The following is a 24,865-nucleotide window of genomic DNA, read 5'->3' on the forward strand; positions in this document are numbered from 1 at the left end:
ACAATAAGAACACTTCAGGGCACATGTTCACCTGACCCTGCTGCTGAAAATAGCCCCTCCATGGCATCCCTTGCTTAGAGAAGAATGTTGCAGCCTGTGTAAGACTCTCCACGTCCTGACCACTTTACTTCCATTAGCTCACTTCCTGCTTGTCCCCACCTTGAATTCTGTGCTCTAGTGACACCACACTGCCTGCCATTCCCCACGTGGCCTATTCTGTTTCATGCCTTTGATCCTTTGCTCTGGCTTTGGTGATTCCAAAACATTTTCCCCTCTCCCATTTCCTCCACTTGACCTCAAACAAAATTATTTTATTTGGAAACAAATAGCAGAAAAAGAGGCAGATTGGACCATGCATTCCTGGTGAGACCCATGTGCACTTCCCTGAATCACAGGCTATCACCCCCTAAAAAAATCCTCTCAAGACTTGACTTCATTCCCAGTTCTGCAGGAGGAGGAAACAGCATTCGTTCCTGGGGAAATGAGATGCAAAGCATAATTTGGAGTTTTTACCCAAGCACAGACACTCTGGTCATCTCCCAACCTCAAATAGGATTTTTGTGCTTTAATATTCACACTCACTGCACCACTGTCTTAGAATCCCCTAGTCACTCATGTCTCGCTCTCAAACTAGGCCATAATCTCCTTAAGGACAGTATTCTTCTAACGCACCCAGCACATAGGTCGACAATAAGTGTTTTAATCAGGACCACGATTACAAGAAGATCTCAGCAATCTAAAAGGCAGACCATAAAACTTAACAGGAGATAAAATTTTTAACAGGGATCTACTTGGGCTTACAATAAACAGGCGAACAAAGAAAAACAAGTCTCATTTTCAAGAGCTGTGTGTGTACACGATGGGAGAAAGATGACTCAATACCATCGATAGGCCATGTGGAAAAAGAAAGGCGGTGGTTTCAGTTGACTGTGCTCCGCATGAGTCAACAGTGTGATGCAACACCAGTAACCTGGTGTCAGGTCAGGGAAAGGAGCGGTCCTGCTGGCCCAGTGCAGGAGAGTCGTGTTCCTGTCGGGGCTCACACCTCAGAGGGGTGAAACAGCTGGAGTGGGGAGCCAAGGTGAACCCTGCCATAGGAGAATATTTGAAGGAAGTAGGACATGGAGGACCGGAGCCACAGCCACACTATTCAAAGGCTAAAGGGCTCCTGAGGAGCCTCCCAAGAGGAACAGTGAACAGAAACTAAATAGAATTTTGGACGGGCTCTGTAACAGTGGGAGGATGTGTCTTGTGAATGCCCCATCCCTGGCAGGTGCTACCCAGAGCCTCAGAGAGAAGATGCCCTAGAGGGGGTCTGAGCCCCTGAAGGAAAGTTTGTACGAGATGTCTCTATATCTGGGTCAGCTGTGAGGCCTGGTGGCGCAAGAGTTCACTGAGCTCATGTTTCCTGATCACTGGGGAGGGATGCCAGGAACACAGCTTCAGATAAGGGTGCCTATGAATCTCCCCCAGGGCAAAAATTGGGAATTACCAAAATAGAAATTACTCCTAGGCCAGAAGCCTGAGCCTTAGTGTGTTCGTCATTTACTGTATCGTTGGTGTAACAATACAGGAGTGCCACCTGGGCGTGCCACCCATACTTCCAAGGCCTTGTCTTCTCCGCATAGTACAGCGCCTTTCTGTAGGACCCTGAAGAGTAATTAGTTACCTCTTTCCCTTTGCTTTTTAGTTCTGGAGTGTCATGGCTTCTGGGAGGAAGCCAAAAGGATCGTCTCAGAATCAGAGCTGATCACGGGATTCCCCTATACGTTCATGGTGCCAGGCTTGCCCCAGTACCTCCAGAGCCTCACCAAACTAGCCATTGCTTCTGTGTGGGCAGTGGCAGCTCAAGCTGGAGACCAGACTGTGGACGCTCCCATCTCCTTCCTTCAGCTGTTGGAGTCTTCCTTCCCAGAAGTGCGTCTTCTGACTTTGGAGGCCCTGTGGGAAAAGTTCTCAGTGGCCGCCTCTGGCCTAGGAGAGAAGGGGCTGCCGCCCTTGCTGTGGAACATGGAAAAGACGTTCTTGGTGTTGGCCATGAAGGAAAATCACTCTGAATGCTTCTGCAAGGTAAAGTCTCTGGGCTTTCTGTTGACTTTCCCCCTCTCTCTCCCCACATTCCCGGGCGAGCCCACCAGAATTATACCGTTGTGAAGACAGAATTGGCTTTGGGTTCTCCAGGAGTAACAAGAGACTCAGCATCCGGAGGGCAAAGACGCTGTGTATGGCACTTGGCATGGCTTCCTGAATGGGGGCACTAGGAGAGGGTTTCATGTGACTGGGATTAACCAGAGTCTGAGAGTGAGCCACTCTGTGCTCTAGGGACAGCCCTGGAAATGGGCTATGTAATGTGCTAGAAGGTATTCTTTGCTGATGTGGCTATTTGGAACCTAATGGCCACTTGGACGGTATGATCTAAAGGAAAGAGCGCTGACTCAGGAATCTGGGCATCGAGACTCCATCCCGGGTCACTAGAAGCCCTTGGTTATGTCACTGTGTCACTGCTCCACCCTGCTTTGCTCTTCTGAAGGTATCAAGAGGAAATAAGAGGTCAGTGGGAGCTCTCTGAAAGACAGGCCCTGTCAGCAGTCTATGTGATTACTGCTTTGCTGCTGGAGACCTTTTTTAATGTTTCTTTTCTTCTCTCCCCCGCCCCTACCTTGATTTGGCTCCTACAGATACTGAGAATTCTACACTGCATGGATCCCAGTGAGTGGCTTCCCCAGACGGAGAGCTGTGTCCATCTCACCCCAAAGGAGTTCTTGATCTGGACCATGGATATTGCATCCAATGAACGGTTTGTCCCCCTGTGCAACCTCAGTGTGACATGTTGTGCCACAAGCCAGTCATATAACAAGCGAGAGCACAGTCCTCACCTGTGGACTCAGGTCCCAGGGTTCTGCTTGAGTCTCAGCCTAGGAGATATGTTCTAAGCTCAAACAATAGCATGGTGTCAGACTTTCACCTTAGTAGCAAAGAGTAATTACTTCGTAGAGCTGGAAGGCAAGGATTTCCTGCATTCACATCCTCAGGAATAACAACCTATCTGCAAAATCATCTGTGTAGAATATATGTTTGACTTCATTTCTGTGCTTTTTTTTTGCTTACATGTTCTAGGTCTGAAATTCAAAGTGTAGCGCTGAGACTGGCCTCCAAAGTGATTGCGCACCACATACAGACGTGTGAGGAGGTGAGACGGGTTCTGCCCAACCTGAACTCTGGGTTTTGTGCTCTCGGGTAGCTGGGAATTGTTAGTGAAAGCATGCCAACAGGCAGAACCACTGCGGCCTGCATGCCTCTCCACTTTGGATATAACCTGTGAAGAAGTTTTTCTCTCTGCACAGAAGTTAAATGCTTTAGCAGGGAGGAAGCTGTGGGAACACCCAAGGGAGGTCAGAGGTGAGGACAGTGTTTGGGGAGCTGAGGAAGTCTTCACAAAGAAGATTAAATTCTCGCTAACATCGTCCTTAGAAACTGCAGCTTTAAGCAAAATAACATCTAATAGTTTTCCACAGGCTAATGGAGACAAGCAAGAGTTAAGTTCTTCTGGCATATTTCTGGCCTTAAAAACATCACCAAATAGCACCCTCCTTAGTGGCTCAGCACTTAAAAGCTAAAGCCACTTCAGCATGAGTTTGATCCCCAGCCCTGGAGGTCACCCACATGGCATAGCAGGCCTCTCCTGACCCACCCGCTGCTCCCCTCATCAGTTGGCCTGTTCTGCTCCCCACTCTGTCTCTGGTGAACCCTCTCACCACCCCTGCACCTCTGGCCTGTCCCTCAGTTCTGTATGCACAAATAAATAAATCTTGAAAAAAACCAAAAATAAAAAAAGCAAACATCTAAAGATCGAAAACATTTCTAGAAGAAACATTCATTTATGTTAATTCATGCATTTGTTCATTTTTAATGCACTTATTGCAATTCAGTATCATAAGTAGCCAGAGCCTTTCACGGTAGTCAGGCCACGAGGTGGAAATCACCTATCCACATGCACCCACACTCACTGAGACACACTAATGAACCCAATGTTCTTGTCTTTGGGATGTGGGAGAAAACCCACACAGACATGAGGAGAACATGCAAACTCAGGGGTACTGGCCCAGCATTATTTTTGCTCATCAGCATTATAACAAAATGACAGTGAACAAAATGAAATTACTTGAGGGAGATGCGATAAAAATGTTCTACAGTGTTTTAAAATTGATTGTGATGGTATTTGCACCTATATGAGTATACTAAAAACCACTGGATTGTGTAATTAAATAGGTGAGTCATGTGGCATGTGAATTATATCTCAGTGAAGCTGTTACTGTTAAAAAGAAACAATAGCACTTTGTTTCAACAATGGTAGTTTGAATGCTGTTTTAAATGTGGTAACAGAAACACACAAACATAGTGGCTTACACCAGACGGAAGTAGTGCATGGCAGATAGGGCCACTTCACAGCGTGAAGCCCCTTCTACCTTGTTTTTCGACTCTTCAAAATGTAACTTCCATCTTACGATCCCAGCTAGTTGCTCCAGCTCTCACAATCTTGCCTTTATTCTGTGAGCAAGAAAGAGAAACCCAGGAAGTGAAGGTCACACCCAATTCATAAGACACACATAGCACTTTCAATGATGATGTCCCATTCCTCAGAACTCAATTATACATTACTTTCAAATGCAAGGGAAGTAGAGAAAGATAGTCTTTAGCTGGGTCCCTACTTACCTAACCAAAACTTGGTCACTAAAGATAGGAGGAGTACTGGCTCTTTATTTTTTTTTTTGAAGATTTATTTATTTATGCATAGAAGAGCTGGGGTGTAAGCCAGATGTGCGGGGAGGTGAAAGGATTCACCATTGACAGAGTGGGGAGCAGGACAGGCAGATCTATTGAAATACACTGAGGAGGAGAGCAGTGGGCAAGACAGGAGAGGTCTGACCCGTCTTCGGGTCAGCTGCCTGGTCAGGGATGGAACTTGTACTGCAGTGGCAGCCAATGGCTTCATAGTGTTGAGACAACCCCTTGTGCCATGAGGGAGCCCCCAAGAATATCTGGTCATTTGTCTTTACTGTAGCTACTGAATCCACCAGTGTCCTGGTAACTGATTTGTATCAGAAGAAATTCAAAGAAGCTATTCCCTAAGTACACTGCTCCTATTCGTAAAAGACAGGTCAGCTTTTCTTCCTTGGCCTTAGTTATCTCTCCCAATTTGGGATGGAAAAGCAACTTGTAAAAGCCTTCCCTCTCTCTGGGCATGGACCTAGTTTGTGGTGACATGGCTAAGCATAAGACCAGAATTTTCAGTGGGTAGGACCCCAGCATGGTGCCTCTCTCAGGAAAATGGTGAAGAAAATTGAAGTCAGCCAACACACCAAATACATTTGTTCTTTTCTGTGGCAAAACCAAGATAAAGAGAGAAGCTGTGGGGACCTGACTTTGTGGTTCTGCATAGAAATGGTGCCTGGACCTGCAATCCTACCCCACAGTGAAGTTGGCCAGCAACTTACTGAAGGAGTTGAGGGACCAGTCGGCGCTTCACCAGTTAAAGCATAGTTGGCCTGTATGGGTTAACTTACGCAATTTTTAAAAAAGGCAAGAGAAAAATCATCTTCCTACTTCAGTAAGAGCTAATTTGCAGGCCCAGGTTGGAGCAGCTCACCCCTAAGGCCGTGTCAGCCCATGGCTGCATCTTCTGAACTGCTGTCTACTTGTGCTTCCAGGCTGGGGACACAGTTGCCCCTGAGCTGAAGCAGTGGGTTCAGCTGGTCGTCTCGTCCTGTGGAGATCATCTTCCCACTGAGTCCAGGCTCGCTGCTGCTGAAGTCCTCACCAGTACTACACCACTTTTCCTCACCAACCCTCATCCCATTCTTGGTAAGTGTGCTAAGCAGGAAGAAACCTATTGTATCAAACTGGATGAGAGTGTGACTATAGACTTCAGGATAAAAATGACAGCATGCCCCATTCCTGCCTCTTTCCAGTATATTCCTGCCCTCTTACTTCTGCTACAGTCACCACCTGCCTCTTAAATGACCTGTTTTCATTCACTCTCATCTTCTGAGCATTCTCCTTACACGTCAGAAGAACCTTCGTGGTTTTTCTGAAATACAGACCTGAGCCTTTCACTCTATTGCTTAAAACCCTTCAGGGGTCCCCATTGCCTTTAGAGTAAAGTCGACAGGCACATTACCTGGCTCATGCAGGCCTTCTGTTCTGTTCCTTGTCCAGCCCTCCCTCCTCCTCGGTGGCCACTTTCCAACCCAGACCTTCTGTGTCATCAACAGGGAACAGTTCTCTGAACAAACCCCTTGATGACTTCTGTTTGTCTTTCAAGACTCAGCATAAACATCTCCTATTCTAGGAAGCCTGTTGCAATGATCTAAGTAAGAGATGAATCGGTGAATGGGTCAGTGGAAGGCATTTAGGAAGTAGTATCAACAAGTCTTGGTGGTGTTGGAGTGTTACTATGAAAATAAGGTTCAAGGATGACTTCCAGTCTTCTGGCGTAAGTGACTAAAGAGACTGCTGGTTCCTTTCACTGAATTTAAGCTCAGTAGGATGTAAATAAAGGTTAGAATAGTTTGAAATCAATGGATGATATAAATCTTAGCTGATTGCTGGCATGGCCTGCATCTGCACAGCTCTTTCCTCACACACTCCACTCTTCAGGAGTCATCATTAGGAAAGAACATGTGTCAATGATATTTGAGAAAACCAAGCTTTAGGAAAATCCTAGGAAATTGAAAAACCATGGGTGGTTGATTTTGGTTGATTTTGATACTAAATTTTTCAAGATTTTTTTTTTAAGATTTTTATTATTTGTGCATACAGAACTGGGGTACAGGCCAGAGGTGCAGGGGTGGTGAGAGGATTCACCAGAGACAGAGTTGGGAGTAAAACAAGCAGATCGACAAAGTACACTGATAAAGGGAACAGCAGGCGAGACAGGAGAGGTCTGCTGCGCCATGTGAGTCACCTCCAGGGCAGGGATCAAGCTTGCACTAAAGCAGCCATGGCTTGGCTTAGCTCCAACCCACTGCACCCCAGGGAGGGCCGAGATTTATTTATTTATGCATATAGAACTGGAGGTGCAGGAGTGGTAAGAGGCTTCACCAAAGACAGAGTCAGGAGTAGAACAAGCCGACTGACAAAGTACACTGCAGAGAGGAGGAGAGAGCTGGTCGGAGAGGTCCGCTGCGCCATGTGGGTCATCTCCCTGGCCAGGATTCGAACTTGTGCTGCAGTGGCTGTGGATTGCTTGATAGTGCTCTGCTTTACCCCTTTGCACCACCAGGAAGGGCCCTGAGTCTCTTCCATCTTAATTTAGTGCAGTTCTGCTTTGTTCACCTCTTTCTTGCCCAGTGCTAGGAAAATGCCATGGTCCCAGCTTCTGAAGAGCTTTCGATGGAGTTGTAGAGAAAGGGTTTCCAAAATAGAGGGGAAAAAAATGTCTTTTAGATAGTGAGTGAGATTCAAATTTCAAGTGTTAGAAGACTTCAAATCAATGAAGTGTCTCCTGTCCCTGGACCTCTCTGGAAAACAGAGTTGTCTTTGATATCCTTTAGTTCTCTCTTCTAAATGACTTCCAGACATGTTTCTTTAACCCAAAGGGAGGTTGAGGCAAATCTCTCAATTTATTGGATTTAATTAGACTAGGGGAATAAGAACAAAGGTTTATAAACTTTGGTGAAATGTCTCCAGTAAGGATAATACTATTTTGCAGGCCAATTTCTGGGTGACTTTTGCTGTTCTCACCCTAGCTCATTTCAGGCAAAATGTGTGTGGCATAACCTGGAATTTCTGAGTGAAACTGAGTCCTGGGCAAAAGCTCTTGCTTCATAATTAGTTGCCGGCGTGCATCACAGGCGGTAAAGAGGAAAGTCAGTCTCGTGGCTGATGACCTTCAAGAGCATGAAAAGCAGGTACAGAACTGAGAGACAAAGGGCGTAAAGGTGGATGGGACGCGAAGGACAACAAGGTCACTGAAGCAAACGAAAACATAAAAATGGACTAAAGAGGGAAAACTAAGGATCTGGGGAGAAGGCATCACCAAGTTGAAAGGAAAATATTTAACCCTAGAGAACAAAGCAAATGGATTGATTCTGAAACACTTGAGTAAAACTTAAAGCAGGGTCTGTAACAAAAGGGAGAAAATGAAACCCCAGAGGGAACCGTCGCTGTTCTTAGTATGACTAAAGCACAGACAAGTCATATAGCAGATTTTCCTTGGACAGATACAGGGGAGGGGAGGCCAAGGAAAGTTCTTAGGACAGGGTTGGATCCCCACTGAAGGGCCAGGGGTGGTGGGCAGTCCTGCCAGGCCCGCCCCTGCGCACACAAGCCTCGGCCCACCGGCCTGGACAGCATGTGGTCTTTCTTCACACCCTACCCGGATCTCACCTCCCGCACAAATTCCGCCTCCATTACACCGTCCATTGTGACCTTTCCCCATGGTGAGTCACAGATACACATCTCCATCCTGACGTATCGCTGCCTGGTATGTTTGCATTCAGGTTCCTTTTGGTTGCTCAGAAGCAGCACCATCCACACAGCACCTAGCAGAGAGGCCGGATGGTCCCTGGTCGGGGAACTGGCCGTCTGGTAGTAGGACACATGGAGACGTCACCCTGGCTGGAACCACTGTTGTGGTTCCTGGCCCTGTTTTGATTCTGGTCCCCCAAAACATAGTCTTGAGTTCAGAATTTATAGCCTCAAACAACCACTCAAATCAACACCAGTTTCCCCAAAGCACTCTTGATGCATAAAGCTTCATTCCTGAAAATGGTGAGTCATTGTGAGCAGTTAGGTCTTTGTTGGCCTGTGGGTGGTGGGGGTCTTGCCTAGGGTTGATTGCCTCCAGAAGCCATTCCCCCTCATAAAAACAAAAACCACTTCATAAAAACAAAAACCATGGCCCTCCCTGGTGGCTCAGCGGGTTAAAGCACAGCACTAAGAAGCTAAAGCCACTTCCGCATAAGTTTGATCCCCACCTGCCCCTGGAGGTGACCACATGGCGAGGCAGACCTCTCCTGACCCGCCCACTGCTCCCCTCAGCAGTGTACTTCGTCGATCTGCCTATTCTGCTCCCCACTCTGTCTCTGGTGAAGCCTCTCACCGCCTCTGAGCCTCTGGCCTGTACCCCAGCTCTGTATGCACAAATAAATAAATATTTAAAAAAAAAAAACAAAAAAACAAAAACCATTTCCGAACCTGCGGCCTTGGGGCCCTGTCTTTTCCAGTGTTGCTCTGACTCTGACACTCATACCTGTATTTCTTACAATACCTAGAAAAAAAAGAAATGATTTTTGCTCACTAAATACCACTTTTGTCCATCATGGATAGGAAGCAGGATCTGTACCTGGTGATAAATTGTGTTCTAGCCTAGGGGGTGGGGAAAAACCCTATACTTCTACAAAGGAAACTTCCAAACCAGTATTAACTCAATTTTAAAATTTTTTTTAAATAATAAGTAAATTGCATTCTAGGTAACCCGGAATTCCTTGTGTTCTTCTTAGGACTGCAGGATACACTCGCTCTTTGGAAATGTGTCCTCACTCTCCTGCAGAGTGAGGAGCAGACTGTCAGAGACGCAGCCACCGAGACCGTGACAACCGCCGCGTCACAGGAGAACACCTGCCGGTCCACAGGTACCTCTTCTTACCTGTTTGCATTCCTGGTTGCTCTAGGGCAGGGCTCAGCACTCTTTTTCTCTGTAAGAGAAAATAGCCACAGGGGAGTGGCTATTTTAGCTTCTGTGGCCTCGCATTTGGTCTGTGTGCCATCTCTGCTGTTCTAGGGAAAGGAACCATGAGCAACTGGTAAACAAGTGGACAGAGTTGTGTTCCAATAAAACTTTCTTTACAAAAGTGAGCTGCTAGATTTGATCTGCTAGTCATCGTTTTCTGACCCTTCTAGGACAACATACTGAAAAATTGTTTTCAAAGAGAGAAATCTAATAAACAGTGCCTTGTGTTAGTTATATTATCATCCTTTTCAAATAAGACCAGGTCTTGTTATCTGTGTCGTTACATAACCCAAGAGCCATCATTTTGTTCCTCTGTGGCTTTTTACATGCACTAGAAACAGTTACGTAGAAGTCAGCTCTCTTCTCTGTTCCTTGCTCCTTGATTGGTTGTGACTTTAAACTAGGAGGGAAGAAAAGCATGAAAAGAGGAACAGAGTCTTTGAGCTTCTACACTCTTCATGCGTCCATGAACTGTTACAGTGCTGGGCCCTGGTACATACATTCATGAGTAATACTAAAAAATCTGTGGCAGCAAAAGGCAGCTGCTGGTTGTGGGTGGAAATTGAGCTGCTGGATGGGGAAGACGGAGACTCAAAGTAAGGTCACGCCTCTGGACTGGTGGCATCTGAAAGGTCTCTTGGTCAACCTTCCAAAGGGAGACAAGAGCCCACTTGTTGGGCTGCAGGCTGGACAAAGAATCTTACCTTGATGAACACAGAACAGGAGGTGAACGAGCCATCCAATGTTTGTCACCAGTTTAGGGCTCCTCATTCCTGTATCTCAGGCCTGTGGTCCCTGGAAGCGTCCCTTGGAATGTGCGAATACCGCCATGTCTGAGTTCTCACTCATAACAGTCTGGGTACAACATGTCCTCAAATGAGGTGGTTTCATTCCTGGCCAGTGTGGAATGAAATGACGTTATTGGAGGTCCTGGTTTTGTTATACATCATTTTGCTTAAAGTCACCGTTTCCAAGAACCTGTTGCTGACATTAAATGAGGATTATTCTCTGCATTTATGGAAAAAACTGGTTTCTGAAAAATGTCTCAGTGATAACGCCAGGGCAGGTTTGGTCTTAGCCAGGATCGGCTCCTCCTCTCAATGGGAAACTTTGGGTGGGTGCGGAACTGGCAGCTCTCACCCCAGCCCACTCCCACCCTGCCAGACTCCTGGGGAGCCACGCTCTGCCTTGGTGATGCATTCCTTCTTCCACTTGTGGGTTTTCCTTGGGATACACAGAACCTCCAGCCATTGCTTGGTAAAATATTTGGTGGTTTGTCATACTTGGAAAACAGAAAACAGAATAAAACAAGAGATACTCGATTTCTCTAAGACCCTCTCCTCCAAGGATTGGAAAGAGATGAATTCAGTGGATTCCACAGGTGACTTCTCTCCTAGTCTCCCTACCTTACAGTCTTTGTCCTGTACTTACTGCTTTCAGGATTTTTCCAAATGAATATATTATAAAACCATGTTGTCATGATCTTCCTCCTAGTTTGGATATTTTTTCAAGAACTAGAACTGTAAATACCTTCTACATGCAAAACCCATTTTTGTATTTCTCATCTTAATCCACAAAAATTGATGTGATTGAGTTGTGAGAAAGATAAGAATTCTATAACAACCAAATGCAGTATGTTACCCTCACCAAACTCTACACTGAACGGGAGAGAAGTTGTACAGGAAGTTATTAGAAGAACTGACAACATCAGAATATTGTCTATAGATTAAAATCAATGTCAAATTTCCTGAATTGGTAACTGCTGTGGTTTTATGAGAGAATGTTTATGTTCTTAAGAACTACACTACTGAAATATTAAGGGGTCAAGAGACACCATGCCTGAACCTTACTTGCAAATGATTCAGGAAAAATAAAACTGTGTGCATATAGATGGTTCAACAAATATAGAGTTGCTGACCTTGCTATTTTTTTCTATATGTTTTGAAATTATTTCAAAGTAAAATATTCTTTAAAATCCTATTCTGTACCCAGAAAGACCAACACAGTATATATATTGATGAAATATCTTAATGGTTTATCATCAACAATCCCCAGCCATCTTTTTCCTAAATAATATGACCACATCTTTCTCTCTCTGTTTTAACTCATTTTGAGTGAAGTTTTGCATCCAAAAAATCAAACTCAAGCCAGATTCCTCAGATTTGAGGATCTTAGCAACATGAGGTCACTGGGCTGGGAGACCCACTCAGAGCCTCACTTGTGTGTTCTGCTTAACTGGTCACACTGCAACTGAACCCCCGTATCACAGCTTGGTCTTCCTAAGTACGAAATACCCATCTTCCACTTTCAATTAAAAAAACAGCTAAGGAATGAAGATCATTCCTGATTTCTCACTTCACTGAGAAGTCAGGTGATTCATCAGAACACTAGTCTTAATTTTGACATCTATCAAGGAATTTAAGCAGCTGATGGCATTTTGTAGAAACACAGCTAATGGTTTGCCTTTGGTGTTTTAAGTTAATTAGCATGCTTGAATTTTGAGTAGCTTGAAAATATATGTCATTAAGTATGTCCCCAATAATAAATGGCTTAATAAATGCCAGCGTTATATATATTAAATGATGTAAATATTTGATATCTTCATTGAGAAGATTAAATATTGTAAAAAATATATAATCAATTTTCCTCCTAACACATACACACACACACACACGGACTCCCTGCCCTCTGAGATCTCATCCTATGATGAGAGCTGAAGGGAAAAACAGAGTTTGCACTCATACCGTGAGATTAGAGCTGGCCCAAAGCAAGCGGTAAATGCGAGAGAGCATTTCAACACAGAAGGAAACGCCAAACCAAAACTTGGAGTTGAGAGGAAATTGGGAGTTGATTAGGGAAAAGCAAGTGGACTTATGTGGCCAGAACACACGCGAAAGCCAGGGAAACACATCTCACATGACCAAACAGGGCGGGAGGCCGGGTCACTGTGACATTACCCTGTGGCCCCATGGTCACCGCCCAGACAGCAGAGCCCCAACCTGTGAAGCTTTGGCACTTCACATTGAGTCACACACAGTTCCTCCCCCCACACACCCCCAACCTTTAGGGCTACCCACCAAGTCTTCCATGCTGTTCTTCACCCCTACACCCTCCAACCTTCAGGGAAGCCCTGTGCTTTTTTTAGATCTGGCAAGTTCTCGGAATCAGGTTCTGAAAGAAGGACTCTCTGAGTGTGGCCTCTCTTATTTCAAAGGTAGCCCTTTTTTAGGGGGGTTGGGGTGGGGGGTGGGTGTGGGTGCATATTATCTTCTCTTCCCCCATAGGCAGACTGACAGAAGTAACCTTCACAGGCTCTTCCCTGCTGCTTGCCCTTTAGTAGGTTTTTTCTTAATCTACTCAGATATATTTGCTGTCCTATAGTGCAGGAGCTGGCCCAGACCCAATTTTAGAAAGCTTTAAGTTCCCTAAGTGTCATCTGATCTGTCTCTGTCAAATATCTTTCTCTGCAGAAGAGTGGTCCAGAACCACTGTGCTAGAATGTGCCTTCATAACCATCTCCAAATCCCACCTAAGTTCCCCTTGGGGCAGGTTCAACTTTTTTTGCCTCTTTTATTTCTTTGTCCCAATTTTTAAATTCAAAATTGTTTTCTCTCCCCTAGAGGTTCCACAGCCTTTTCTCTCATGGTCTAAGTATGAGGCAGAAAGTGGTGAAAACTTTTCGCCTCAGACTTCCATTCATTCTTTTGTTCAGTCCACAAATAACTACTACCAGTCCACCTAGTGCGTGTCATGTTCTAATCCAACCACCATCATTTCTCACTCAACTGCTGTGAAAACCTCCAGTCCTGGGCCCTCCCCGGTGGTTAAAGCACAGCTCTACGAAGCTAAGCACAGCCACTGCTTTATGAATTCAAATCCCAGCACAGGAGGTGACCCACATGACACAACAGACCTCTCCTGTCCCACCTGCTGCTCCCCTCAGCAGTGTGTTTCAATCTGCCTGTTCTGCTCCCCCACTCTGTCTCTGGTGAATTCTCTCACCACCCCACCTCTGGTGTGTACCCCAGTTCTTGGGTGCATAAATATATTTTTTTAAACCTTTGTCTTATCCTCCGGCCTTTGCTCTTGTCTGCCTGAGACTTTACTTGATGAGAAGATCAAATGATGTTGCTCTTTCTGCTCAGAACTCTCCACTGGCTCCCTTCCTTGTCGGAAAATACCCCATTCCTAGAGTAATACACAAGCCCGACCTGACTCATCCCTCTCTCTCCTTCTCCAACCTCATCCCCTACTATGCCTTCTCCCTCTCTGTTCCAGTTACCTCAGTTTTCTTCACCTCCCCAAGCTCATTGCAGCACCCAATGCTCCCTTTTCAGCTTGGAGTGTTCTCACAGGGCTGAGACCTTGCCCTTTTGGTTTCAGTTCCTGTATGACCTCTACATGCTACCTGCCTTGACCACTCAGTTTCTCCTCACCACCCAGTCATTGGCTACCATTTCATCTGCTGGTTTAATTCCCTGAATAGTTCTTTCATCATCTTATCCTTTTACTATTTATTTACTTTGCGACTTGCCTCCTTCCACTGAATAAAATTTCCAAGAGCATAGGATTTTTGTCTGTCTTGCTTGCTGCTGTATTCCCATAATATAGTACATAACAGATGTTCAACAAAATCCCTATTGGATGGTCAGTTGGATGAAGGAATGGAGGACTTTAGTACAGCTATTAAACTCAATATTCTGACAAATAAGCTAAGGTGGGGGAGGTGGAACTGTTTGGATGTGTGCTTATAAATTGTCCAAAGGTGGTGGATGATTGGTAGATCAAACCAGCTAATGGGCCTCATATTTTCCTAAAAATACTAATTCAACAAGGCATTTTGTGAGTCTTCACAGAGGCAGAGCCACTGAAGCAGACTCTAGAATAAACTCCACCCCTTCCTCCATCCTGTCCCCTACTGGACTCCATCCTTCCCTGAGCTTGATGAAATTTCTTGAGCCTACAGACCTGGCTATATCAGGAAAAGCCCAGCAGGGGGAGACCTTTCGACTGATGGTCAGCTCTGGTCAAGGGAAGGGCCCAGTGCCCAGTGAATTCATCTAGAGTCTAAAGTTGATGGCAGCAGCTTTAAAAATGGGGTGCTCTTTCTAGCCATCCCTTTCCTGAGTATGCTAGTGGTGGGGTGCAGAGAAGAAAAACATCACGCCTTAGATCCATGTTCCTGCTTCATTTTGCCTCTTTAAATTCCCCAAGCTACTCTGATATATTCCCCTTTTGTGCATTTTACGTATGAAGTTCAGAGACCTAATGGCATGAACACAGGGCCCCATGGAAGATAATCACTGAAGCCTGAACAGGGGCTCAGGTTCCTCTGGTGACAAATGCCTTGCACTTGCAGTGCCTTTCATTCGAAGTCAGAGAAAAGACCTGTGTCCAGGTTTGGTGACCTAGCAGCTGCTAGAAGATTTCATTGACGGCCCTCTGACTAGAAAGGAAACGCTGATGATTTTGTGAATGGAAAGGCATATTGCATTCTAAATTTAGTGTTGCATTTGAAAGGAAGATACTGGAATTGTAACACAAGAAAATGGATTGGAGAGCCAAGAGCTCAGATGAGCAGAGTGGGTCCCAGCAGAGAACAGAGCTGTGGCGGCAGGGAGGTGCCCGTAGCAAGAGATGGCAGAAAGTCCACCGTCTGGGCTGGCTATGCCTCCATTGTCTGGTCCCCTGCCTAGAGGAGGGAAATCACACAACTTGAGGGCTCTAGAACCTCTGATATACAGAGGTAGAAGCGGAAGCCCAAGGCAGGTAATTGATTCCCCGGTGTCACATTTTAGTAGAGTGAATGCCAAAGCCCAGACCTGCTGATATCAGAACATGCTTCCCAAGCCTTGGCTTCCAGAAAGTAAGTGAAGGAAATGTAGGACTGCCCACTGTGAATGAAGTGATTCCGGGGATAGAGAGAAGCCGGACCTCAGCTGGGGGTGAGGCGGGTGCCCTGGGGGAGGGCAGGAGAAACGGAGGACAGCCCTAAAGAAGGGCTGCAGGAACCCCACATAAGGGGGGCGGGAAGAACACAGTGTTCTGTGCAGCCAGGAACCTCCCAGCAATAAAACCACACCCTGAGTGCAGTCAGCCCTGAGATTTCCCGGCTGCCATCCCTCCTGGACCTCTCACCCTGGCCGTCTGGGTGTTTCATCTATAGTAGTTTCCTGTCCCCCACTTTATCCACAGTTTTGCTGTCCGGGGCCAACCATGACCCAAAAATATCACCTACTGTGAGGTATTTTGAGAGAAAACCATATTCACATAACTTTTATTATGGTCACTGTTGTTCTATCCCTTCTGTTCAATTATCAGTCATTGTCAGACACTTACTGTCTGAATTTATAAATTAAACTTTATGATAGGTATGACCATTTAGGAATAACTGTGTGTGTGTGTGTGTGTGCGCATACATGTTTATGAAGTTCAGTACTTCTAGATCCACTAGGGTCTTAAAATGTAAAATATCCCACAGACAAGCAGGGACTGTGCTGTATATTGTCAGTAGGGTTACAGGAGAGAATGCATAAGGGATGCAGCCATAACTCCCCAGCATACCTCAAGCATTGCCTAGAAGGACGGTCAGATGAAATGACTGTTGAAGGGAGGTAGCTGTGTGTAGAAATGGGTCCTTAAATTTCTCACTTATTCCTTCAAAACAAAGATGCCTGATCAAGGCAGGAACATCCCCTTCATCTTCCAGCGGCAGCGGGCTTCCCACTGGGGTCCAGGGACCACCTATCAAATTGTCTTTCTCCTCACTTGTTGTCCCAGGAATCTCTGACCCCTGACATTCACCTCATCTCAGCAAGTACGTCATTAGCGGCCAGCTCCCGTGATGTACAAAAGCAGATGCAAACTAATGCTCCCATCTAAATCTAGGGGCAGGTTGCCACTGGTGCTGAGTACCCTGACTGGGCCTGGTTGCTGGGGTGATGAGATTGTTTCCATGGCCTCCCCGTGACTAAGCCCCAGAGAGACAACAACAGGCTCCTTTCGAGGAAACAAGGGTCACTTTTGCATCATTTTGCCTCCAGGATAGCTGCTCCTGAAAGCCAAGCTCCCAGGGCCCAAGGTGACTGACCCCTGTGGGTGACGATAAGCCCACGGTCTGCGACTTAGCCATCTGGCGCTGACGTTGTTGGCAGGATTCTGGCTCCCTTCTCAGTCAGGGAAAGTCACATGTGAGGTGATCCTCTCCTGTTTGTGACCCCAGTTCTCCTCAGTTTTCCCTTTTTTCACCTCAGGAGCCTTCGTTTTCCTTGCAGGATTTTCCTTGTCACTCTGGCGAGCACTCTTCCTCTTTGAACCTCAGCCAGCTTCCAGAGTTAGGGTGAGTGCCCATCCTTGTTCACCCCTAGGGTGACTGAGGAGTCCTGCTGACTGGCATTGGCCCCACCGCCTTGTAGGTTCGGGCCTGACTCCTCAGGAGCCCCCTTCCTGAGCACTCCCACATTCCTTTTGTCGGGTACCAACCCGTGCCCTTTCCCCATCTGAGTTCACCTCCCAGAGGCTTGCCAGAGGGTTCATCTTCTCCAGTGCCAGCAACCAAGTGACTGGTAAGCCAGACTGTCACAGTATAACTGCTGCAGTGGCCAGAAGGGACTTCTGGCCAGCAGAGCACCCCCTCATTCTTCAGCATTCTGCTAATTTAGCCAAGGAGATGTGAAGAGTGACATCTGAGACCCTCATCCTGACCCTAATCCAGGTTTCTCAAGTCCCCAGTGATCATTTGCACATCCCCGTCCCACAGAGCTTTTGACCACAAGTATCCACGTGACGGGAGGCCTTCTGGACAGAACAGAGTGGGAGGCGGCTCCATGGTGACAGGGCTTCACGGGGAGTATTATCATCTGTGCACATGGCGGTGCGGGAGTACACACTAGACAGATGTGAAGGTTGGTGTGTAGTAAATCTGTGTGCCTTTCAGGGCGGCGCTTGTAAAGGATGCGTAGAATCAGTGTGGAGGTGAATATAGATAGGGGTGTTGTGAGGAGAGTGGAATATTAAGAGACATGCGCTGACCACTTCACTGAAGCATCCTGATTAGCAAAAGTAAAAAGTGTTTCCCACCCCGACACACAGTCTCACTGTGCAGGCCTAGCTATAGGTTAGCATTCAGCTTCTCAAAAGCTGCTCAAGAGACTGGTCACAGGCCCACAGGTGCATCATGTAAGAGGCAGACTGGCCTGCGCGCTGCTTGCCTTCCCTCTCACACTCCTGCTGTCTTTCCCTCTCCCCTCCTCCAACCTCCTGCGGAAGTTCTAAAGTTCCTGGAGTACAACCAAGGACCGTGGTTTGGAGCATATCCTGAAATGGACTTTCTGGAGTATTTTCTCACACTTCCAAGCATAAGACACCTAGTGTTTTAGTTGGGATATAGGCTTGGCACTGATGACAGAGAGCCATGTTAAAAGTGACTTCAACAGGTTAGCTGCCTCTCTCTCCCTCACTTAAATAAAGTCTCCAAGGACTGCTATCATAGTCAGAAATCACCGGAGGTCCACACTTTGTTTCTTGGTGCTGTGCCATTGTGAAGGCCCGGTCCTCTCATGGCCCAGGTGGCAGTTCCAGCTCCCAGCTCCATGTCCACAGGAAGCAGGTAGGGAAAGGCCCACCAGGAAGTCACGCACACCATTTCCAGTGCTATGTCAGCAGCTAGGCTGACTTGTATGCCACGTGGCTCAGCAACATGGTTTGGAGTGAAGTAGACATATGTCAGCTGAGAAAGCTACTCCTTTGTAAGGACAGAAGAATGGATTTGGGAAGATAGGACTTTCACTTCTCTCCATTTCTCATCTTGTTTCATACAGGCACTCACCACTAAGTCTCTGGAAAGTTCTGGCTATATGCTAGCAGCTAGAGACATGGAAATAAATAAATGGGAGCCTGTGTTCTTAAGTATTGGGAGTCTTCCCCCCTCAGTGTTTTTCCATCTAAAATCAACAGATTTCCCTTTATTTTTCATCAAAACTATGTTTAGCCGCTCGCATAAAAGAACTAATGAACAAGAACAAATTAATGTTCTTATTAATTTGTTAGCTATGTGTCCCCCACTGCATTTCTTAGGGCCACACACAGCCCAAAATGCAAAAAGATCCTCAGTAGGAAGCAAGATCACAAAGCTAATGCAATTGTGTATGCCACAGTTGGAATTTACTGGAAACATTTCTCTTTAAAGGGGAGGTAAGGTAAGGGAGAAGAAACCTAAAATTGGAGAGATTGAGGTGAGTCCAGAGTCACCTCTTGACATAAACCCTACCACATCCTTTTATTGCGCTTTGCCCGTATTCTTGTTCACCTTACATGAAAATTGCTGATTCTACAGGGCCAAGTGCCAAGCCCTCCTTGGGGGGGGGGGGGGGGCTTTGTTTTATCTTCCCTTTCGCTAGACCCACACTGTTTAGCTCTTCTCTTATTTCCCAATTCTGATCCCACCCACACAATAAGCTTTTTTGGAGACAAGGGCCTCCAAGGCAAAGCCAGACACATGCCCTCCAGAGCAGCTGTGGCAGGCTGACGTGTGGCTGCGGTAACAACATGGGTTTTCTGGAGATGAACATGGCCGTGCTGCTGAGGTGGGCATCTGTCTTTGGGTGAGAGTCCCATGCCAGCCTCACATTGAGCCCCAGACCCCCCAGGCCCCGAGCCTTTCGGGTCAAGTTGGATGGGGATGGGTTGGCAGGGCCTTCAAGCAGTGTGGCCCCATCATACCCAAAAGTAAAATTCTCCTCTTCAAAGCCAGTCACTGAACATAGTGGAGCTCCTTCAGATGTGTTCATTTTTTCTGAAAAGTGAAAAAAAGAAATCTGTTTTCTGCCCCTCCTCCTCCTCCTTAATCTGTTCCAAATGAGAACTTTGAGGAGGAAAACTCCCCAGAACCCACTCTGTTAAGCAAATTGGTTTCTGCTGTGGAGTGGGACGGGGTGGGGAATAGAGTTAGGAAAAAATATGGAACCTGACATAAAAGATTGGGCTTGTGTTTGAAAAAGGATTCGGGTTGTTTTCAGGTTTTGAGTTACAGCTGGGACGTGTTTGAGGCAGCAGAATTGAGCAGCACCTCGGTGCACAGGCTTTATGGGTTTTCATTCAGCTGCTCCTGCCTGGGCCAGTCCCTGAAGATGCCTTGCTTGGCAGGCCGGCCGGGAAACCGTCCTTCATAAATAACTCCTGGGGGAGACAGGAGTGATAACAGACGTTTTAAGTGGAAGCCGAACTGCCTGAAGCACTCAGGAAAGCGCCCTGCACCAGCCTGGCCCCGGAATCTCCTTGCCAAGGCACATGAATGCCGTCAAGGTTTCAATTTGGTTACTCTAATTTTATTATTTCTCCAACCTCTCTAACCAGCAGGGTGGTTGAGGCTCCGATTGTGAGTCCTGTTTTTATTTTTCACACTCTATTTTTATACTTTGAAGCTGTGGTTATAAAATATACACTCAGAAATGTTGGCTCCATACCCGCCAGACCCAGGAGGCTGTCCAGATGCCCTGTTGGGTTGCTCCCAGCAGCCCCGGCCCCCACCTCTGGCCTTTGGGGAGGGATGGAAGGGGAGGCGGGGGCCGGAGGGACAGCAGTTGCTGTAAGAGACTGGTCCAACCATGAGCAGGATTTTGGCCAAATGTTTTAGATTTGACTCTGAGAAATTGGCAGGAATATTTTTCTGGTGGCTTCCCAAACACACGATGAGAGGTCAGAACCCTTAGAAGCAGAAGTTTCAGATAAAAAGGTTCATTCATCTCCATAACATGGTTCTCCAGTCCCCTCCTCCCCTTGCAGAAGGCTAGTGAGGCATGACCCTTGGGCAAAACCATGCCAGCAAAGCAGGCTGAGTTTTTCATTCACCACACTTTGCTGGAATGGTCGCTGTGTTCCCACCACTCTAGAACTCAGAGAATGGGGCTGACCTTCCCATACACTGCCCCTGCCAGTTGCAACCCTTTCCACAATTCTCTTTTCTCCTCTTTGGCCCCAGCCTTTCCCTTCCTGCAACCAGAATAGATCTAGGAATCTCCTGCTGTTGTTTCCACCTTGGCTACAAGCAGCACTGGGTCTTTTGAACAGACTTGTCCATAAATCTTAGATTGTTTTTCATCTTTGAAAAAGCCGCTTCTATCAGCAAGTCATTATTCACATGGAAGGGGCAAGAAAAAGTTCACCAAATTTCAAACATCAGTTTCTTTTCACTCCATTTCACAACATCCACTCCCCAGAAACCACAGAAATTTTTTAAAAAACCAACCCGGGGAGACAGAGTACCCTGTGACACAGCTCACCAGAGCCAGGGTCAGCCACCTGGCAGGGGCGAGGGGGACGAAGCTAGGGCTGCCGGGACTGGATGGCTGCCTCTCACCCATAAGGAGAAGCGTTTAAGGGTCCCAGAGAATTAAAAACCCATCATTTTCACTTTTCGAGTGGTGGATTTGGTGAGTGGAAGAATGGAGTGATATTTATAATGAAACTTAGCTGTTACTATAAATTAAAACCAAGAAATATAGTAGAACATACCTGGTGGACTATAATGTATTTCACCTCCATGTTACACCAGCTCAAGGAGAGCTGGGGGGGTGGGGGCGGGCAGGGTGGGGTGCTTGTCGAATTTGAAACAAACTGAAAGAGAAAGGAGGAGCTGGGGCGGTGCAGAGAACCGTCTTCCCAGTTCAGGACCTGACTTGTTCTGTCTTTTGGCCTTGTTATTCTCAGCACATTGGTCTTTGACTTCGTGTGTATTCTCGTGGTTACGAGATGGCTTTGTACCTTCAGATATCACCCCAGCATTCTAGATAGGAAGGAGCAGGAACATACAGTTTTCTTATCATAAGTTGTTTATTTTTATCCAGGAAGGGAAAATTGCCCCTCCACCTCTCAACACCACCCTCCTCCAGCTCCCAGCCACTCTCTCTGTATCTCCCCCTGGCCTGGCTTGGGTCCACGGAATCTTATCTACAAAGGTGGGCTGAGAGAGGAATTAGCATACAAAGGAGAATGGGACTGGGCTAGCCACATCACCTGGAGCACAATGTCTCAGCTCCCAGAACACAATTGACTTCTGTTAGCAGGGAAGAAGGGGCCTGACTGTTGACTGGACTGAAGGAGAGGACTTAGTGCGGACCCAGGGTGTGCCACTGCGCAGTCGGGACTAAAACATTCCAGCAGGAGGAGAGTGACTAGAGGTGGGATGGGGGTGAGATGAGAGCTAAAACCTGAGAGGTGAGGGCCAGCTCTTCAGAGCCAAGAATCCAGGGCCGGGCTGATGACTCTACAGGCAGCTTCCAGGTTCTGAGTAGGAAGTTGAAGAGACCCCCTGCACGCTGCCAGGAAAGGGGGAGGAAGGCCAGTATCCTCTAAAGCAGTGGTTTCACGGATCACCTGAAGACCTCATGAAAATGCACTGCTGACTCAGTGGGTCTAGAGAGCACATGATTCCTCATTCCTTACAGACTCCCAGGCATGCTGCCGATGTAGCTGATCTCAAGACCATACTCTGCGGAGCAAAACCCTAAAGCATATCGCTTGGGGACTAAAGGTTCAAATGTGTTTGTTAAGCATTTTAATATAACCACTAACATAACTGAAATAAAAATTAAGACTCAAATCGTTAATATATCTATATATATATTAATTCTTAGATTCATTCCCCCACCCCACCAACACCCTCCCCTCACACAGCAATATCTAATGTCTCTTTTGTGAATCCTATGACAGAAACACCAAACATAGTTTAAACCATGGAAATTTATCATTTTCAAAACAGATCACAAAGAAGTACAGACTGATCCACATCTCCCAGTCAGGGGCCTCAGGCCCCAGGCTTCCTGTGTCTTTCTGCTTCACTGTCCTCTCTCCTCAAGGTCATCTCCCAGGTGGCTGCTAACACCATTCCCATCCTGTCCTCTTTGCAGGTGAGAAGAGAGCATTAAAGGGCTCAAGGTGTCTGCGTGTTAAGGGCCTTCCCAAAGTCCCGTGTAACACTTTGGTTTACCTGTGGTTAACTGCAAGAAATGCATTCTCGTGGGCAGGGCATGTAATCTAGTACATCTAGCTGTATGTCACTTTGCTACAAGAAATACACAGAGAATGCCACTGAATGACTAAAGAGAAAAGAATAAACAAAACTACAAAAAGAAAACAGTGTAGTAATATTAGGCAAACCAAAATTTCAGACAAAAAGCATGAAGACAGGAAAAGAAGCAATGAGTAATTATAGAAGGCTTGTTTCATAAGGAAGACTTTACAGGCATAAGCCTTTGTACATCAGGTAAAATAGACGAAAATATACCCCCTCCGAGCCACTATTAGAAATATTAGGGAAAAAATTGTTAAAGTCACAGCCATAGTAGGATACTTAACCTGCCTTTTTCAGAATTTAAGAGGTCAAGCAGATCAAGCATTAATGTTATAAAAGATATGAGTGCCATATTTAAAAACGTGGATATGTATAAACTGCAGACAGAAAATAAGCATCCATGTTAAATAGCTATGCAAAAATTGCTTACATTTTAGGTCAGGACGACAAATTCAATTCCATAAAGTAAGAATCTCTCTAAGATCTGATCAAATTGCAAGCCCACTAGAAATCTAAAATGAAAATATAATAACAAAATACCACCTGGATATTTATACACCATCTTCTAAATAAACTATGATAACAATAAAACAAAAAGTAAAGACTCCTTTGTGGCCCAGTCAAAACAGTCAAGATTTAAAGAGATAATCCTCTCCCCATAGTACACTAGACAAATTTTTACCCATAATATGTAAAGAATTCTTTAAAAATCAGTAAGTGAAGAAAACAGAAAGTGGCAATAGAGTGGTATCCTGACCTACCGTGGCTGTGACCTACCGTGGCATCTATAGAAAATGTAAACATGACCAACTGCTCCAGTAATTTCACCTTTAAAAATTGACTTTCTGGAAACATGCACATTTTCAAAGTTATAGATTCAAGGTTATTGCTTTCAATGTTGTAGCAGGAAAGATGAAGCATCCTAACTGCTCATCAAAGGATTAATTAAATAAAATTTGCTATATCCATGAGGCAATAAAAAAAAGTGAAATAAATCTATATGAAAAATATCCATGATCTATTATTACCTGAACAAAAGCAAGTAGTGGAAAATGCAATCATGGAATAATCCCATACTATAATAGTAACACTATATTAAATTAATAATTAACATTAATATTGTATAATATTATGTAAATAAATCACTTTTTTAAGTGCAGAAGGCCTTATATTATGAACTAGTCTCCAGTGAATGCAGGGCCCTGGCAGGAAGTCTAGATGCTGGCACTGGCTGGATGTGCAATGAGAACAGGGCTCAGTTGTACACAAGTTTTGCAATTTGCTATGTCACCAGGTCCCCCAACAAGGCCCAGCAATCAAGACTGCCAGGGCAGCTCCAAGGTGGCCTTTGGCCCTTGGCAGGGGCTCTACCTGTGACCCCGTCAGCATTGTTTGGGTCTTCTGGGTGAACTGGCGCCTCCCCCAATTGAAGGCAAGTCTCACTGTCCATCTCCCTGAGCATAACAGTTTAGACTCAGTCATGTCATCCTAAAAGTGACTGCAGTTATGATTTGATCATTATCAAATTATGATAACAAAAGTGATGGATGGTCAATAAAATTTTCTAAGTTTTTTTAGCACCCTAGAATTTTATCGACTGTGTCTTATCATGGCATTGGTTTTTTTTTTTGTTTTGTTTTGTTTTTTAGTGTTCTGCAAACTTAACCTTCTCAGAATCTTCAGGAAATCCCAAACAGGCCAAGTCACCATACAGTCCTAGTGAAACTCTATGAAGAGTTTTTATAAGTCTTTTTAACCATTGGCAAGGAGACAGGCTGAAAGAGTCTCAGCTGCACTAGAAAATACTCAAGGATTGATAGTCCCCACTTGCTTAGCAAAATCTCTGTTTCTCCACTCATTTTTAAAAGTAACCTTCAACGTGATTTCCCACAACCCTCAGTGTAAATATTAGCCCCACCCAAAGAATCATTTGACCTCTGGTGTAGGCTTACTAGAGTTAGTGAATAAAAATATAGGGTACTTGGGCCCTCCCTGGTGGCGCAGCGGGTACGATCTGCCTGTTCTGCTCCCCGCTTTGTCTCTGGTGAATTCTCTCACCCTCC

The 24,865-nt window shown here is 45.8% G+C and overlaps 1 protein-coding gene across 4 annotated transcripts in view; it reads left to right on the forward strand.

Annotated features, from left to right (window-relative positions):
* The window catches only part of THADA (thyroid adenoma associated), a 288,533-nt gene that overhangs the window by 242,366 nt on the left and 21,302 nt on the right, over nt 1-24,865 (forward strand). For 2 of the 4 annotated variants that reach the window (XM_012727581.1, XM_012727582.1), the window contains exons 32-36: nt 1,691-2,070; nt 2,679-2,797; nt 3,118-3,190; nt 5,709-5,862; nt 9,504-9,635. In XM_012727581.1, the coding sequence (XP_012583035.1) occupies nt 1,691-2,070; nt 2,679-2,797; nt 3,118-3,190; nt 5,709-5,862; nt 9,504-9,635 (858 nt within the window). Of the gene's footprint in view, nt 1-1,690; nt 2,071-2,678; nt 2,798-3,117; nt 3,191-5,708; nt 5,863-9,503; nt 9,636-24,865 lie in introns of those variants that run through there. The other 2 variants (XM_012727584.1, XR_001145643.1) reach the window with 2 other exon arrangements.

Source organism: Condylura cristata, unplaced genomic scaffold, assembly GCF_000260355.1.
Source record: "Condylura cristata isolate star-nosed mole 26May11 unplaced genomic scaffold, ConCri1.0 scaffold00020, whole genome shotgun sequence".
Classification (NCBI taxonomy): domain Eukaryota; kingdom Metazoa; phylum Chordata; class Mammalia; order Eulipotyphla; family Talpidae; genus Condylura; species Condylura cristata.